General features: G+C 58.1%; 1 protein-coding gene across 1 annotated transcript; it reads left to right on the top strand.

Annotated features, from left to right (window-relative positions):
- Positions 1 to 671: 671 nt before the first annotated feature.
- On the top strand, positions 672 to 16,897 carry SCHCODRAFT_01176814 (uncharacterized protein; the record flags this gene model as incomplete). The annotated part of the gene is made up of 58 exons (XM_050341179.1): positions 672 to 729; positions 777 to 894; positions 945 to 966; positions 1,010 to 1,167; positions 1,222 to 1,373; positions 1,434 to 1,543; positions 1,699 to 1,741; positions 1,844 to 1,887; positions 2,044 to 2,136; positions 2,341 to 2,467; positions 2,853 to 2,916; positions 3,441 to 3,511; positions 3,763 to 3,885; positions 4,303 to 4,416; positions 4,476 to 4,579; positions 4,629 to 4,727; positions 4,823 to 5,192; positions 5,244 to 5,515; positions 5,568 to 5,633; positions 5,681 to 5,842; positions 5,925 to 6,011; positions 6,205 to 6,227; positions 6,278 to 6,460; positions 6,757 to 7,144; positions 7,193 to 7,288; positions 7,339 to 7,540; positions 7,592 to 7,908; positions 7,964 to 8,536; positions 8,577 to 9,026; positions 9,100 to 9,220; positions 9,270 to 9,334; positions 9,420 to 10,271; positions 10,326 to 10,386; positions 10,412 to 10,628; positions 10,660 to 10,816; positions 10,875 to 11,297; positions 11,359 to 11,483; positions 11,533 to 11,613; positions 11,666 to 11,876; positions 11,925 to 12,031; positions 12,082 to 12,119; positions 12,143 to 12,486; positions 12,512 to 12,615; positions 12,663 to 12,750; positions 12,802 to 13,173; positions 13,262 to 13,313; positions 13,639 to 13,746; positions 13,798 to 14,090; positions 14,149 to 14,217; positions 14,276 to 14,416; positions 14,479 to 14,772; positions 14,824 to 15,367; positions 15,420 to 15,601; positions 15,655 to 15,980; positions 16,119 to 16,180; positions 16,214 to 16,284; positions 16,319 to 16,500; positions 16,804 to 16,897. The coding sequence occupies 58 exons, from the start codon at positions 672 to 674 to the stop codon at positions 16,895 to 16,897; spliced, it is 10,473 nt and encodes a 3,490-aa protein (XP_050197167.1).
- Positions 16,898 to 17,884: the final 987 nt, after the last annotated feature.

The following is a 17,884-nucleotide window of genomic DNA, read 5'->3' as shown; positions in this document are numbered from 1 at the left end:
GCAACATAATGAATCCGAGCCCAGGGGAGAATAGCCCGTGGGAACTATGGACGTAGTTCCTTGCGACGGCGGCGCGCCTGCCGTTGAGGCTCGGAATTTGCCGAGGCTCTTGGCGGTGGCTCGCCCTAAACGCCGGATGCTTCTGAAGGCCCTTTCTTTGGCTCAGAATGTGAAGGGAATATCTCAAACAGCTCTCTGAGCCATTCATGCTACTTGTTTAGAAGCGGTGACAAAATTGACACCTCGATTAATGGCAACAGGGGCGTGGGAATCGTGGTCCTGAGGCCGGATGAATCGCCGCCGCCTCCTCCCACCCAAGCAAGCGATCGTTGAGGTTGAGGTTGAGGGGTGGCTCATGACTACAAATCCCCCTCACCCTCTCTTCCCCTCTCCTATGGAGGTCAAAGCCGGCGGCATGGACCCTTCTCTACTTCACCAATACGTTCGCAGGACATCCACATCCACATCGGCGACTTCGTCGATCTCCCAGCTAGACACTGCAGCACTATTTCAATTCTCGCTTCCGGCATGCCCCCAAGGCTCTCAATAGCTCGGGACAGTCGCGACCCCCCTCCTCTGCAACCGGCTGTTTTGCCATGCAATCACAACCTCCCATTCCATGAATCCGCCCCCTTCGACTCGCCCTAGAGTTAGTACAAGGGAGGACAGTGATGCGCCTCGCGGAGTCGTCCTGGGAGTGTCCATCGGGCGAAGGATGCGAAGACAAAGGTATGTCTTGCTCATGCACGGCGAAATTCTCGCTGACCATCTCATAGTTTCGCCGTCGCGCGGGCCAGCAGGGCGCGTGCGCGCGAGGCGGCGGCCGCGGACGGCGCACGCGAGAGACCTCAGGACGATAGACGGCGAAACGCTGCCCCGCGAGACGGCCAATGTGTGAGTCGTCGCCGCCGATTTTGTACACCGTTGCTGACCTCGTTAACCAGGATCCACGTCCCCACACCTCCTGTGTGTCCGCCGTCGTGTCCGCCGTCACGCCGAACCTCCCCAGGAAAGCACGAAAAGGGGGAAGACGGTCAAATCTCGCGCTTTCCAATATGAAGCTTTCAGTATAGCAATGAACTACAAGATGTACACGGTGTACACTACAAGCTGTACACGCTGTACTGAGACCCCCACCCCCCTCTACCTGGGAAGGCCGAGAACAAGGTGAGGGTCGTCGATCTCTTTGTTCCCTTGGCTTTGATGTTGACTCCCTTGCAGCGCTTCAATGATGCCCTTCAAGGCTTCGACAACAGTACCCCTAGACCGTCCATTGCAACGCTTACCATGCACCACCAACCACCGCGGCACGTTGGCCAAGATGTGCTGCGTCAAGAGCTTTGACCGCTTTGTGTTAGCTCGGGTAAGCTCGGGTAAGTTGACCTTCTTCTTCTGGCCCCGTCCTCGAGCTCATCTCTGCATCGTAATTGTAGGCGTTGGTCGTTGGTGTTTGTACGCATCGGGGAGGTCGAAGTGGGCAAGGGGGAGTGTTCTGCCCTTCGCCTCTGCTTCGGCGAGGCCGACGGGCATGTTTGCTGCCTCAGTGAGTACAGACTGCGCCTTTCTATTCCCTTCGCTCCTGCCCGTTCTCCTTCGCCCCCTCGCCTCGCCTTCCATCGCCTCCTCCTTCCTTTACCCATCTCTTTACAGATCACTAACTCGTACTATTGACAGCTCGCTAATGTCTTCTGTTTACAGCTCTTCCCCTCTCTCAAAGCGCCCCTGAGGACAATACAGGAGAGTACGCATTCATCTTGTGCTTTCTTTCGTACCTACTCCCTTCCCCCTTCGCTGTCCCCTGCTCTCTCTCGTTGAGATGCTGACTCGCGCTGACTACTCGCAGGAGTCGACGATGCGCTTGAAGATAGGATTCAACGCGCCCTGAAGGTGTGATCCAATCCGACACGTACAGAAGACGAGTCGAGCCGACGCGCTTCAAGGACGCGATTCAACGGCACCTCGAAGCCAGCAGCATGAAGGGGGTGACGTCCTCACTTTCCGCGTCGTCCTCGCTTACGGCATCTCGCTCACGCCGCTTTCCAGCCAATTTCCAGCCAATGGTCAAGATGTGCTTCGTCAAGCACCGACCAAGATGTGCTCCGTCAAGAACCCCCACGCGCGAGTGTAGTCCTCAACACGTGAGTCCAATTCTCGGTGAGTACTCACTCAGTAACTGCTACATTTCCCCTCATCCACATTCCCTCGTCCATCATTCCCCTTCATTCCCTTGCTCTTGCTCATTTGCTCTCATCTCCCCGTTTTACAGCCCCTTGGCTCGCTCACCCTCGCATCTCATCGCCTCCCTCCCTTGTGTACAGCTCGCTAATACGCGCGCTCTACAGGCCTACGAGTTGCAGGAGTGCGAGGGGATGGGTGGGGATGGGTGGGGAGTGCGAGGGAAGGTGGGGAGCATGCCAGCGTAGTAGACGAGGGAGGATGAGGGAGCAGCGCGCCTCAACCACGGCAGGTACGTCTCCCCCACTGACCCATACTCATCTGGGATCGCATGTGAGCGCTTTGGCGAGATCGGAGGGCGAAGGGAGGAAGGGATTGCATTCCCCTTTGTCGATTGGAGGCGCATTTCCCTTCGACGCGACCAGGAGGACTGGAAAGCTGTTGGAAGTAGATGGAGATTTAGTTCACAGTGTATATAGCTAGCTAGATATCGTGTACTGTAGGTAGATAGACGAATGAAAATACAATGGGTTTGTGAGAATTGAGGAAGTGAACAACAAAGGGGCGGGAAAGGGCATGTCAACAAGTCGACGAGCGCGTATAGCGCGACCTCGGCGTGCACTTCCCAAATACTACTCGCGTGAGGCAATAATGCATTCAATAACACATTCAATTAGATCGATCTACTGACATTAGCTCTATGTTTTGGGTATATCACGAAGGGGAGCTAGCAGAGGCTGGGTAAGTAAAGACAGCAGAGCGAGGCAGCGTACGTACCAGGGTGATGACTGCGAGAAACAACAGCGGCTAAGCAAGCGCAATCCGATAGCGCCGGTAGTCATGGACAGGTCGAACAGCGAACAATAGGCGGGAGGGAGAGCCAACCGTGACTACTCCGAGTCTATGTCGCGGTGCGGTGCCACACCCAGCTCGGAACCGCATCGTCGAGTGGCGCGCATCTGAGGATGGATGGATGATATCGATGTGTTCATCGTTGTTGACTACTACTACTACTACCACTATGTGTAACCGGCTCGTAGAACCTCTCTGGCGCGAGATGCGGAGGAATGAAGCGTCCAAGTCAATTGATGACGATAAGGGGTGGACCGGCATCTGCCGAAACGCGATTGAGATTGGACCGCGCCGCGGCCGCCATCCATAGACCTCCTCCCGCCATGATATGCGCACTATCCGCCCTCGCACAGATCGCACAGCTCGGCCGCCTCGCAATCGCCTCCATGCCCCTACCACTACACCCCATTCAGCACGGGCCACGACGACAGTGAGGAGCGCAGGAAGGCGGTGCAGCGATTCCTGGCGCGCCGAAATATCGATGGTGAGTGCTGGCGCGCCGTACATGGCCCTCGACGTGTCTGTCCCCAGCGCGTCTTCCCGCCGGTGGCGCAAATAGAGCGGCCACGCGGTGGACACGACCCGTCCCTCCTCGCGTCTCGCCCCTCATCATGCTCACCCCCTTATAACCAGGTCACCCGCACCCTCCGCACGCGTCTATCCTACGCCGCCTACAAGGTGAACCATAATGCATAATGTAATGTCCCACACATCCTCCTCAACGATCTAGTGTAGAGGTCCCCAAGCACACCTCGCCAACACCGCTCCCGCGCATGCTGCCCGCGAAGCGCAAGGCCAGCAGTGGGGAACTATCACAACAACCCGGCTACACAGGGCGGCTCGGCGCCGACCACCACCGTCACGTCCCTCAAATGGATTAGCTCTATGGCCACGCCATCGTTAAGCGTTAACCCTCGCGCCGAGGACGTACATCGACGATCCAGCGACTCGCGACTTGGGCTCCTTGATGAATCCCATTCCCTCCACCACCTTCTATCTACGCGCTCGCAAGTCCTCCCCCATGTCTTCCCTGACACGAACATAATCGTCGTGCTTTTACGGTCGGAGAGCCCCATCGACCGACCCCGATCACCCTAGAAAACCGATACCGACAATGTACTTCAAGACATCGCTCGTCTTCGCGCGATCGAGGAATACTTCTAGGAGGGGTAGAGGGGGAAAAGTTTGAGGCGACGAAGGGAAGACACTAGTGTGCAGCGTACTTGGCGAAGCGGTTCTCCCTCACCCCATCTCATCCCATACTCTATCCTCAAGCTGCAAACTTGCCTCCTCTGCCGAACGTGTTCATCCGTGATGCTCGAGCTCTGCCGTCACGCGCAACGCTCGACGCACACACACACGAGGAGCATTACGAGCACGCACAAGAAGGTTAGCCTTGCAAGAGCTCCCTTGGCGTCTTGTTCTTCGCCGCGTACCCGCTGGGGAAGGAGCAGCCGACGACGCGGCGTACTTCCTCGCCATCTGCCGCCCGACTCAGAAGCTGGTGCCGTTCATCGCTGTCCTCGACAACCAGTTTGAGTCGTTCAAGAAGGTGCGTTAACTCCAGTGCATTCTTTCTCCAGTCACTTACGCATCAGTAGGACTCCCTCTGGGCTGCCGAGGAAGTTGACGCCGTTTTCGACCAGGACCCGCAGCGCGTGTGCATTCTCCGGGGCCCGGTCGCTGTCAAGTGGTCGAAGGTCAAGGACGAGCCGATCAAAGAGCTCTTGGGGGCATCAACTCGACCCTCGTTACTCGCCTCCTCGAGCGCAGCTACGACAACGATGAGAGCAAGGTCCCCGTCGTCGACTACTGTCAGTGCCCTCCCTGCACTCTGCACAAGGCCGACGGCAAGGTCGCCTTCCATACCGGCGCACCCTCGGCGGCCAGCTGGCTCGAGTCCCTCGCCGGTCCCGAGCTGTCGTGGCGCCCTCATCTCCTCGAAGTCCATTGTCCAAGGCGGCTCCTATATCAACAATCCCCTCCGCCACATCGCATCCTCATTCCCCATCCGCGCCAGAAGGTCATCGTCGACGACTACACAGGCGACGTTCCCTTGCACCTCTCCGCGTTTGGCGGTGCCCGCGACCCCGACTTCAAGGCGGTCGACGTTGCATATGACGCCGCTTCGAAGGAGATCAACCTGACCCTCTTCAAGGAGCGCCGTGGGCGTTTCTGTCCCGCTCATCCTTGAGTTCGTCTACAAGCCCGACCAGGCTTCGCGCCCATCCACGAGTTTGCAGAAGGCCGCAACGACCGCATCAAGGCCTTCTACTGGAAGCTGTGGTACGGCGACAGCGAGGCTCTGCCCAACATCAACGTGCGCGACGTCGTGAAGGGCGCCGAGGTCACCAGCAAGGCCGAGGACGTGGAACAGTTCTGCCAGTTCTGCGCTGTCGTCGGGAACCAGCAACCAGGGCGAGGCCTTCAAGAGCGCGAGGAGACGCCCATGGCACCCATGGATTTCGCCTTTGTCATGGGCTGGCAGGTAAGCAGTGTCTACAAAATATGACCATCCCAGTGTCTAACAATTGTACCAGGCCTTCCCGTCGACTGTTGATGGAGACCTCCTAAAGCTCGTCCATCTCTCGAACGGTTTCCGAATGGTCTAGGGCGCGTCGCCTCTTCGCGTTGGCGACGTCTGCACCCCGAGGCCCGCATCCTCTCTGTCGTCAACCCCGACGCCGGTAAGATCATCAAGGTCAAGGGCCACGTTCTTCGCGCTGGCAAGCCCATCATCGAGGTCGTCTCCGCATTCCTCTACCACGGCAAGTTCACGGACTTCTACGAGGTGGCACTCGAGAATGACGCCCAGGTCGGTGTCCTGCAGTCGAAGGAGTGGTTCGAGTGTGACGACGACGACACACACGAACCTCATCTTCCGCGTCCGCACCCAGGTGTCCTACAAGGACAAGAACCCCTTCAGCGACATGGAGGTCTCTAGCGAGATCTTCGTTCGCAACCAGCTGAAGGCCCTCGTCAAGGTCGGCACTGTCCTTCGAGTCGGATGATTGCAAGGGCAACCCCGTTCTCTGCGCCCCTCACCAACGAGCCGTACTCCGGCGACTTCGACCCCATCCACATCAACCCGTACCTCGCCTGCTTCGCATCCCTTCCTGGCACGGTCTTTGGTCGAGCGCGGCGACGCGTCGCTATGTCGAGAACGTTGTCGCTCAGGATCTTATAGAGCGTGTCCTTTCGTGAGCACGGGCTGCTTTCTATCCTTCTCATGCTGACGAACGGGCTACAGGTACGACGTGTCCTTTGTCGGCATGGTCCTGCCCGGTGATTCGCTCAAGGTCAACATCCACCACGTCGCGATGCACAATGGCAATCTTGTCGTCAAGACCACCAACACCAACGACCGCGACGAGAAGGTCCTCGAGGGCTCCGCCGAGGTCGCCCGGCCGCCCCGCCTCCTACGTCTTCACCGGTTAGGGCTCGCAAGAGCCGGGCATGGGCATGGACTTGTACAACAGCTCTCCGGCGGTGCGCCGTCTGGGAGGGCGTTGACGCCCACTTGCTTGCCGCACACGGCTTCTCTATCGTCGACATCGTCAAGAATAACCCGAAGGAGAAGACCATCCACTTCGGTGGCATCAAGGGGCAAGCGATCCGCCAGCGCTACATGGACATGACATGAGACACGACCGACAAGGACGGGAACCGTTAAGACACTCCCTCTCTTCGCCGACATCGACATCCGCACCGCGCGAAATACACCTTCAGCCATCCTAACGGCCTCCTGTTCGCCACGCAGTTCGCTCAGATGGCCCTCGTCGTCACCGAGAAGGCTGCCTTCGAGGACATGCGTGTCAAGGGCTTCGTGCAAAAGGACTGTCCCTTCGCCGGCCACTCGCTTGGTGAATACTCGGCGCTGGCTTCCATCGCCGATGTCCTGCACATCTCCGCCCTCGTCGACGTCGCCTTCTACCGCGGCATCACCATGCAGCGCGCGGTCGAGCGCGACGAGCACAACCGCTCGAACTACGCGATGTGCGCTGTGAACCCCTCGCGCATATCCAAGACCTTTACGGACACTGCACTTCGCGACGTCGTCGACGGCATCGCCTCTTCAACCAACCAACTCCTCGAAATCGTTAACTTCAACGTCGAGGTGCACTGACCTGCCACTCGTCCTCGACATCGTACTGACATGTTTTAGGGTCAACAATACGTCTGCGCCGGCGAGCTGGTCGCTCTGCAGACCTTGACCAACGTCTTGAACTACCTCAAGGTCAAGAAGGTGGACATCGTGCAGGTATGCAATCCACCACTCATGATGCGCAACAAGCTCACGATGTGTTACAGTTGACGCAGCAGTTCAGCGTCGAGAAGGTTAAGGAAATGCTGGGCGAGATCATCAAGTCCTCGCACGACTCCGCTGTTGAGAAGCAGAAGAGCGATGGGTACATCATCCTTGAGCGCGGCTTTGCAACAATCCCTCTCCCCGGCATCGACGTGCCTTTCCATTCTCGCTACCTCTGGGCCGGTGTCATGCCTTTCCGTACCTGTATGTATTTGCTTGGGGAACGGTTTTGCATGTATACTGATCACTCTGTAGACTTGTCGAAGAAGATCAACCCCGCTCATCTCAACCCCGACACCCTTATCGGCAAATACATCCCGAACTTGATCGCTCAGCCCTTCGACATCTCGCGCGAGTACGCCCAGATCATCTACGATCGCACGTCGTCGCCTCGTCTCGACAAGGTTCTGAAGAACTGGGAGGAGGAAAAATGGGGCAGCACCGACAACCGTCAGAAGCTGGCTTACGTCATCCTCGTCGAGCTGCTCGCCTACCAGTTCGCATCACCTGTTCGCTGGATCGAGACACAGGATCTGCTCTTCACCGACTTCGCCTTCGCCTTCGAGCGCCTCGTCGAGCTTGGGCCTGGCCCCGACGCTCATCGGCATGGCAACTCGTACCCTCAAGGCGAAGTACGAGGCGTCCGACGACTCGGTGGGCCGGAAGCGCGCCATCCTCTGCCATGCCAAGCACCCGAAGGAAATCTACTACCAGTTCGAGGACGAGCCCGAGGATGCACCTGCCGAGGAGCCGGCATCCGCCGACGCGCCCGCTGCACCCACTGCAGCGCCCGCCGCTGCTGCCGCGCCAGCTCCCGTTGCCGCTCCCTCCGGCCCTGTCGCCAGTGTAGAGGACGTACCCATCAAGCCCGTCGACGTTCTTGCCGTCATCGTTGCGCAGAAGCTGAAGAAGACTGTGAGCGAGATCCCGCTTTCCAAGTCCATGGGGGGCAAGTCTACCCTTCAGAACGAGATCCTCGGTGACCTTCACCTCGAGTTCACGTCCGCTCCGGAGAAGGGCGAGGAGTTGCCACTCGAGGAACTCGGCTCGTCCCTTCAGTCTGGCGGCGGCCTCGGCAAGCATACGTCTGGCTTGGTCTCTCGACTCATCGGCGGGAAGATGCCTGGCGGTTTCAACGCGTCTGCGATCAAGTCCTACCTTTCCAAGACCTGGGGTCTCGGTCCCCTTCGCGCGGATGCGGTTCTTCTCCTCGGTACGACGATGGATGGAACCGCCGAAGCGTCTGGCTTCGGAGGCAGAAGGTCGCGCATGGGTCGATAGCGTTGTCTCCGCGTACGCTCAGCGTGCGGGCATCTCGCTCGCGGCTCCTGGCGCGGCTTCCGGCGGTGGTGGTGGTGGAGGCGCGGGTCCGACGATCAACAGCGAGGAGTTCATCAAGTTCCAAGCCGACCAGCAAAAGTTCGCTGCCCAGCACGTCGAGCTCTATATGCGCTACCTCGGCCGCGACTCTCGCGCTGGCGAGCTTGCGTTCGACCAGGAGAAGGCGAACTCGCAGGCTCTTCAGGCCAAGTTGGACAGCATTCTCCGCGAGCACGGGGACACCTATATCGACGGGATTCAGCCCGCATTCGACCCCCTCAAGGCGCGCCACTTCAACTCGTCGTGGAACTGGGCTCGTCAAGATGCCCTTCTCATGTTCTACGACATCATCTTCGGCCGCCTAACGACTGTCGACCGCGAGATCACCGCGCTGCATCCGCTTGCTCAACCGTGCCGACCCCGAGCTCATCACCTACATGCAGTACTACATCGACAAGTGCGACCCGGAAAGAGGCGAGACCTTCAAGTTGGCCAAGCACTTCGGTCAGCAGCTGATCGACAACACTCGCGAAGTTGTTGGTAAGGAGCCTTTGTACAAGGATTGTAAGTGGTGCGTCAGTACACGTGAAAGCCCTGCTCACAACTTTTTCAGTGACCTTCCCCACCGCCCCGCATACCGAGATCACCGCGAAGGGCGACATCGTCTACACCGAAGTCGTGCGCGAAGGCGTCCGCAAGCTCGAGGCCTACGTCGGGGAGATGGCCAGCACCGATCCCCTTTCTGGCTGTCAACATCAAAAAGGTCCAGGACGACGTTGCGAAGCTCTGGACTTTGGTGAAGTCGCAGCCCGGCATCACCGAGGAGCAGAAGAAGCGCATCAAGGCCTTGTACGAAGGCGTCGTTCGCTCGCTCCGCAAAGGACCGGATTCTCCGCGCCCTCGCGTCACGCCTAGGACGCGTTGCTCGTCCTCGCAGGTCCTGCGTCCCCAGTTGTCCGCAGCGAACGTGTCCGCAGCGCAAGGCCGGCTCGACGTGGGAGTACAGCAGCAATCTGACCGGTGTTTACCTCGACGTCCTTCACGAGATTGCTACGTCTGGTACAACCTTCAAGGACAAGAACGCTCTCCTGACCGGTGTCGGCAAGGGCTCCATCGGGGTCGAGGTCGTCAAGGGCCTCCTGTCCGGCGGTGCCCACGTCGACATCGCGACTTCGTCATCGTCATCGCGACTTCGCGCTACACCCGCTCGACCGTCGAGTACTACCAGGACATCTACCAGACGTATGGTGCTCGCGGCTTCGCCCTCATCCCCTTCAACCAGGGCTCCAAGCAGGACGTTGAGGCGCTTGTCGACTACATCTACGCGAACCTCGGCCTCGATCTGGATTACATCCTCCCCTTCGCGGGTATTCCGGAAAACGGCCGCGAGATCGACTCTATCGACGACAAGTCCGAGCTTGCCCAAGAAGGGGAGCCGTCAGTTCGTCACGCGCCCCCGATGCAAGTCATCCTTCCCCTCTCCCCAAACCATGGTCTCTTCGGCAACGACGGTCTGTACTCAGAGTCGAAGATCTCCCTCGAGATGCTGTTCCAGCGTTGGGCGTCCGAGAGCTGGGGCGAATACCTTTGCCTTGCCTTGCCGGTGCGGTCATTGGTAAGTGTGGTTCAGGTTCATCTATCGCGGATTGCCATGCTGATTGCTTTCTAGTTGGACCCGTGGTACGGGTCTCATGGGTCCGACGAACATTGTCGCCCACAAGTCCTACGGAGTGCGTGCGCACGTTCTCCGCGAAGGAGAGATGGCCTTCAATATTTTCGGCCTCATGCACCCGCTCCTGTTCAGCATCACGCAGGTCGAGCCGCGCCGGGCCATCACCCTCGACACATCCGCCGACTTCAAGGTCAAGAAGGGCCCGGATGCGGAGCGCCAGACCATCAACGTTCTCCCTCGCGCGAACCACCGCTACGAGTTTCCGGCGCTTGAGAGCACTGCCAGCCTCGCCGATGTCTCGTACATGCAGGGCCTACTTGATTTCGACAAGGTCATCACCGGTTTCGGCGAAGTTGGCCCTTGGGGTAGCTCGCACACACTGGGAGATGGAGGCGAGGGGCGAACTCACGATCGAGGGCTGCATCGAGATGGCGTGGATCATGGGCTTCATCAAGCACTTCAACGGGCCGCCCCAAGGATGGTACACTGTACGTCGGGTGGGTTGACAGCATGAGTGGCGAGCCCGTCGACAACAAGGACGTCAAGGGTGCTACGAGCTACGAGATCCTCGCGCACTGGTGTACGCCTCATCGATACGTGGTGTCACATCTGATTCCACGATCACAACTAAGTTCATTCGCAGAGCCTGAGCTGTTCCGCGGCTACGACCCGAAGAAGAAGGTCTTCAACCAGGAGATTGAGCTGACGCACGATCTCGAGCCGATCGAGGTTGTCGAGTCGGAGACGCAGAAGTTCAAGCTCCAGCACGGCGACAAGTGCGACATCTGGGCCGGAGAGGAAGGGCAGTGGTTCGCCAAGCTCAAGAAGGGTGCCTGCGTGTACGTCCCGAAGGTGTTCAAGTTCAGCCGCACCGTCGCCGGACAGATCCCTACTGGATGGAGCGCCGGTTGCTACGGCATCCCCGACGACATCGTCGCTCAGACCGACCGTGTTACGCTCTGGGCGCTCGTGGGCGCTGCCGGAAGCCCTCAGCCAGTCCGGCATCACCGACCCGTACGAGCTTTAACAGCACATCCATCCTTCGGAGATCGGCACGTCGCTCGGAAGCGGTATGGGTGGTGTGGTCAGCATGGCGAAGATGTTCAAGGACCGCCGCGACGAGAAGGACGTGCAGAACGACATCTTGCAGGAGACGTGCGCCCTATTTGTCTGTTCTCCACGCCGCATACTGACTCCGCTTCAGCTTCATCAACACGACGGCCGGCTGGATTAACTTGCTTCTCCTGTCGTCGTCTGGTCCTGCCAAGATCCCAGTCGGTACTTGGTAAGTCTCCAGCCCCCCCGTCGTTTTTGCGCTTCGGTTGACGTATTTCCAGCGCAACGGCACTCCAGTCTGTGGAGATCGCGTGCGACACCATCCTGTCAGGCAAGGCAAAGGTCATGCTCGCGGGTGGCTTCGACGATCTGAGCGAGGAGGGCTCCTACGAGTTCGCCAACATGAAGGCTACGAGCAACGCCGAGACGGAGTTCGCCATGGGCCGCGAGCCCACTGAGATGTCTCGTCCTGCGACGTCGACGCGTTCAGGCGTACGTGCTTCCTACGATTCTCGAAGTCAGCAACTGACTGTCTTGCAGTTCATGGAGTCTCAGGGCTCTGGTGTACAGGTTCTCATGAGCGCTAGGACGGCTCTCGAGCTTGGTGCACCTATCCGCGGCATCGTCGCCTTCACGTCGACGTCCACGTAGGTCTTATGAGGTCATTGTGCTGAGCTTGTCCTAATATCTCTTGCAGCGACAAGGCCGGTCGCTCCATCCCCGCGCCAGGCCGTGGTGCGCTTCGATCACTCGCGAAGTTCCTTCGACGCAGCCGTTGCCCATCCTCGACATCAAGTACCGCACCCGCCAGCTTGAGTTCCGTCGGAAGCAAATCTCGCAGTGGCTCACGCACGAGCACTACCAGCTGCAGGAGTTCCGGAAGCAGGAGGGTGCCGAGTTCACCGAGGAAGAGCTCACTGCTCGCGTCGACAGCATCGAGAAGGAGGCGGCCAGGCAGGAGAAGGACGCGCTCGCCGTATTCGGCATGCTCGAAGGGTCTGACCCCCACGTCGCCCCGCTCCGTCGCGCACTCGCTGTGTGGGGCTTGACCACGGACGATGTCGGCGTGCTCTCCATCCATGGCACGAGCACTGGAGCCAACGTTCGTGCTTCTTTTCATGGCGCAGAAGAGCCTTCTCGGTCACTCGAAGGGTGGCTCTGCTGCGTGGCAGATGGCGGGCTTGCTCCAGTCGGTCTACCACGGCATCATCCCAGGCAATCGCAACAGCGAGTACGTATTTTGAATATGAAGTTAACTCCTTTGCTCATTATTTGCAGCAACATCGACCCGATGTTCCAAGACCGTCACTTCCTCATGTTCCCTTCGAAGACGATCTACACTGCAGGTATCAAGGCCGGTCTCATGGTAAGCTATTCACCTGTCTCGTGCGAGCCTTTCTGACGCGGCTTTGTATAGTCCTCTTTCGGCTTCGGTCAAGTCGGTGGCACGATCCTCATCTTGCACCCTCGCTTCGTCTTCGGCGCGCTCGACCCGGCGTACTACGAGGCGTACAAGGCGCGCAACCACGTCCGTGCTCTGCAGTCGTACAAGGCCATGAGCGACATGATGGTCAAGCACTCGCTCGTCAAGGTCAAGGACGCCTCGCCTTACACGCCGGACTTGGAGGGCAAGGTTCCCATGAACTCGCTCGCTAGCACGATCCGCAACCCCAGGACTGGCAAGTTCGAGTTCGGCAAGATCAACTCTACTGTCAAGCAGGACACCGCAAACGTCAAGGCCGTGTCCGAGTTGCTGTCGAGCGGTGGTCTGTCCGAATCGGCGTCGAGGGTGCGTCTCCTTTCAACCTGTCTTGTCGCTGATGGCCGCGCTAGAGCCTCATCTCCACTGTGCCCTCGCACAACTCAACATCCTCGAGGGCAACGTCACGGCGAATGAGGTACTGCCGGAGGCAGCCATCCCCGCGAAGAGTAAGTTCCCACGCCCCTGTTTAGCTTAATCGAGGTGTCAATTTTGTCTCACTGACTGGTTTCCTTAACTACTGTGCAGTAGAGCTCATTCATACTTTATCTACGTATTCCAAGTAAAAAAAAACGGCCTTTATCAGAAAGTCACGTCTCATAGGCCGATGACCGCCACTGGGTGACAATGTCACAGAGTGTCACAACCCGCAGCGCGTGACCTGTCAGCGCGTCGCGTCGTCGCGTCTGAGCCCTTTCTCATACCTCTGTACCTGCCTTTGCTAAGCTCCTCCTCAATACTCTTCTTCTCCTCTGTCCTCTTCTGTGTGTGTAGCCGCTATGACCGAGAAGAAGTGCGTTGGGAAGGACTGTCATGATGGAAACAAGACTATGTCAAGGCCTGGTCAGAACAGCATACCCCCTGATCAGGAATCAGAATATGGTGCGTCTGCGAGATGATATCTCTTGAATATACTCTAATATGTCCTAATAGCGCACGTCGTTGTACAGCCTGAATGCTGCATGGACCCCGATGGCACTCGCCACTCCTTCGAACTGCACAAAGCACCACCAGATGACCCTCACTTCCTGACAACGCCCTCCTCGCTCATGCCATACGTGCGCACTCGAACCAAGAAGGAACCGACATCTGTCTTTGCCGAAGATTGCCTGGAGGAAGAGGACGAGGACGATGAAGATGATGTGTCGCCTCCTGGGAGGAAACGTCGGGAGCAACCGACGACATGTCCTACTTGTGCGAATCCTCACCAACCAAAGGGTCTCCAGGTGAGTTACTACCCCTTGGAACCTGTCTCCTCTTGATGTCATACTCACTCTTGCTCAGACTCACTTCTCTGACCGCAACTGCAGTGAAGAAGCAGCTTTGCTCGAGCAAGCAGCGGAGGCTTCGAGGGTCAGTGCTGTACCACTCTTCTTTTGATATAGTCTGTTTATATATATTTGCACTGCAGGAGTACGCCAATCTCGACCTGTCTCCTGATGATAGGCCTGAGGTCGTCGTCAACAAGCTGAAAATCCGCGGAGAGGCTTACTTGGTCTACCGGGGTAAGGAGCTTGTTGTCGTCTTGAATGACGACATCCTCCACCGCTATGTGAGCTTGATGCTTGAAGCTTCCATCTGCCAATATGAAGAGCTGATCTATCTATCCTACAGTTTGCCATTCGCGTCTGCTACGCCACCGAGGGACATTCTTTCGGCATGTTCACCAGCCAGCACAATACGATCATCTCGCAGCCATTCATCCGTCGGGGCAAGAAAAGCAAGGGATTTCCGGTCCCATACGAGTATTGCTTCGGACTCACAGGCTCGCCTGTTGTGACCATTCTCATGGCGCTTGTACGACCTGAGCACTCGCTCGTCTTTGCAGATCACAATGTGCTCATGAGTTTCCATGTCATGCGCCTGCGAAAGCGCTGCAGCCGGGATGACCTTAAACCAGGCCATCCGGTATGTTCTCCTCTGCGTAGCTATTGTTCTCAAAGACTGATTATCTTCTAGATCTGGCCTCGAATATGGAGCGCTTCGCATGGCCCATGCGCCACTGTCGAACCCGAGGAAGCTCTGAGGACACTCAAAAACTGGCGTATCAACTCTTTGGCGAACAAGAAGTTCAACTCGACGCCAATCGGGCTTGTTATGCGCCAATCCCAGCACCTCTTCAATGGTCTTGGGGCCAACGAAAGCTGCGATGTATGCTGTCTGGCCCTCATTCCTCCCTACGCCGCTGTCACATGGGTGCTCTCCAACCAGGCGGTTTTCGACCGACTGGTCCGGACCTATCTGGCGTTCTCCGCCGCTATCCCTGCCCTCGTCGCCTCATGGCCCGACACCATTGTCCCAGTAAGGATGGTCGATGACAAGAAGCACAAGCCCTTCGCCTTCAACAGTCATGGCCACACAAAGTTCCTTCATACGGCGCCCTGCTACCGACGAAAGGCGCCCTTCCTCAAGGTACAACTGGTTCGGGAAGGTGTGCGCCTCGGTCTCTATTCCCCTACGGCCACCTTCGTTGCGAAGGCCACGGATGAGGTTTACGCACGGGGTGAGCTTTGCGTTGTTGTCGCTTGCTTACCACGTTTCTGACTGTTTTCCAGAAGCAAGCGAAGGAGAAGCCCCTTATAAGCCCATGGCGGAGGAGCTTCAGGCCAATCCACTTCCTCAACCTCGCGGCAAGTCGGGTAGAACTCACGTACCCAACTACATCGTTGTTGTGGATGGCATCGAGTACCACACGCCATATATTGCGCGCCCGCGACCAGATTGGAAGTGGCCCACGGTGAGTTCGCGCGTGCGTGCTTATTCCCACTTCCCTTACTCATGAACTATCAGGCCATATTCCGGCCAACAATAGATGTCAGCGAGATCAAGCTGGACAGCACACTCGGGCCATACAGCTTCAACGCGCTTTGCCAAATGGCATTCTCATACCGTGAGTCCGAGGGTCAGCCAGAGGCCGTTGCTCGACCCCATCGCTTCGAGGTGTGCGGGATGGGTAGAAAGAAGGTACCACTGCCACAGGACTTGACCATCTCCAAGCGCGCCTTTGTTCCTTCGAGTCGGATTGCCCTCACCATGAACGGGGACAAGCGCGAGCGCGAAGATGAAGATGATTCGGATGGACCACGGAAGAAGTTGAAGTTGACGCCCTTGACGAGGTGGCTCAAAGTTGCGTAGAATTTGTTGATGCTTGGCAGATAATATATGGCGTAGGTTGCCCAAATATGGGCTTGCGACCTCCTTGCATTGATTTGGCTGAGGTCCACACTCAAGTTCTCACTACACGTTCTATGCAGGCGCTGGAACGTGTACTCTGCAGGTGAAGGCCTCGGTCGCCCACCGCCCTCGCTGTGGGCAGGTGAGAGCTCAGTATCTCACTACATCTCCGCAGGCAGCTACGAGTCTTGCTACGAGCCTTCTTGCCAGCGCAAGCAACGGACGTTCCCGCGGCATCCTGGTGCTGTTTCTGCAACTTCAACTCCTCTGCATTGACCAGTCCCTCACCGTATTCAAGTACAGCAACGACGCCGACCAGTGGAACAGCACCAACCTCGAGCTCGAAAGCGGTGACGACATCGGGCTCGAAGCTGCTCCCACGGTTGCGCTCTTCTTTGTCGCTCCCACGTTCCATGAGCACCTCCTCGCTGGCGCCCAAGACCGCGATCCCAAGACAAGCTAGTGCGAATTTACTGCCCCGCAACATATCGGCGAGTCGCCAACGGACAACGAGTACGGCGGGAGAGCGGCAGGGACGATGCGCACGGTGGGAGAGAGCGCGAGGGATTGGGTTCGTCGCTACCGCGAGCTCGTCTTCACCCACCGCCCACCGCCACGCTGGTGCCTCGGGTGCAGGTTTCGGGACAAAAACCGTCTATCCCGAAGATGCCGACGTTGAAGGATTCACTGACCTCCAAAGAATCGCTGGCATTGCCGCGGACGCCTGGAAGTTCGTCAACGAACGCTTCTGTCTGTTGTTGCCAGTGCCCAGTTTGGCGTTGATGCGCAGTACGTCGAGTGGACGCACAAGTCGAGGGGTGTCGCCGTTGTTGCGCAGAGTCTCGAGCGCGGAGGATGAACGAGACGGAGGGAGGTGGGCACTGGAAGGAGAGCCAATCTCACTTGGAGTTAGAGGACAACAAATGCTGCAGTCCCGGAGAGCGGCAGCGTGCACACCTTGCGCGCCGTTGCCACTAGCGTGCTCCGCGTCGGCGTCGGTCACCTCGTTGGGTCTGGCCGGCGGTGCGGACCTGGGGACTGTTGAGGTTCTGTCGCGTGTCGCGGGCTGCGCGCGATGTCGATCCTGGTCCTGCCTATCTCCCTCAGAGGATGGTCGTGTCTGCATCGATGGGCCGTGTCACGCATCGCTGGCGCCGTTACCTTCGTCTGTTTAGACTGCGGAGGTATGTAGAGTATAAATGCCGAGGGTGGATTTGTAGACTGATCATTCCATTTCTCTGCAGGTGCCACCGAGGCCGAAGAAGAGTGTTCGGAGGATGGCGAGCATGACTCTGCTGTCTCTATCCTTGCACAAGCCGCTGATGCCCTCCACCCTTTCTCCGAGCTTGCCGTCGGGATTGCTCACGCCGAGGCGTGAGGCGGGACAAGAGTTCTTCGTCTGGGAGCCCTCATAAGGCGAGTTATTTGGCGTCGCTACCTGGTACCCCCGTGTCAGGGACACCGAGCTCGGGTGCTTGTACGCCGTTCACGCCTAGTGAGAGCGGGCTAGAAGCGGAGCAAGTGAAAGAGTGGGAGAGGGAGTGGGAGAAGGACAAGCCGTGGCCAAATGTATTCGCTCGTCGGCGACGCGCTCGGGGTTGATTGCTGAGATCCGCGTCGACTCCCCGCCGCGGCAAGGGTCCATGAGGTTGGAGTGGATTGACAGTAGCGGCGCGGAAGAGCAGCAATTGCAAGAGGCAGAGAAGGAGCCGGCACCGATATTTGGTCTCTCCCCATTGATCCTCGGCGAGGTCTACCGGTCTACCAGATGAAGAGCCCACTGCCGCGTCCTTGGATACGCCATCGCGAAAGGAACCTATACATGAGTCCTTGCGGCGGCGCGAGG

Source organism: Schizophyllum commune (genome assembly GCF_000143185.2).
Source record: "Schizophyllum commune H4-8 unplaced genomic scaffold SCHCOscaffold_16, whole genome shotgun sequence".
NCBI lineage: Eukaryota > Fungi > Basidiomycota > Agaricomycetes > Agaricales > Schizophyllaceae > Schizophyllum > Schizophyllum commune.
This window is presented reverse-complemented; position numbering and strand designations above follow the sequence as displayed.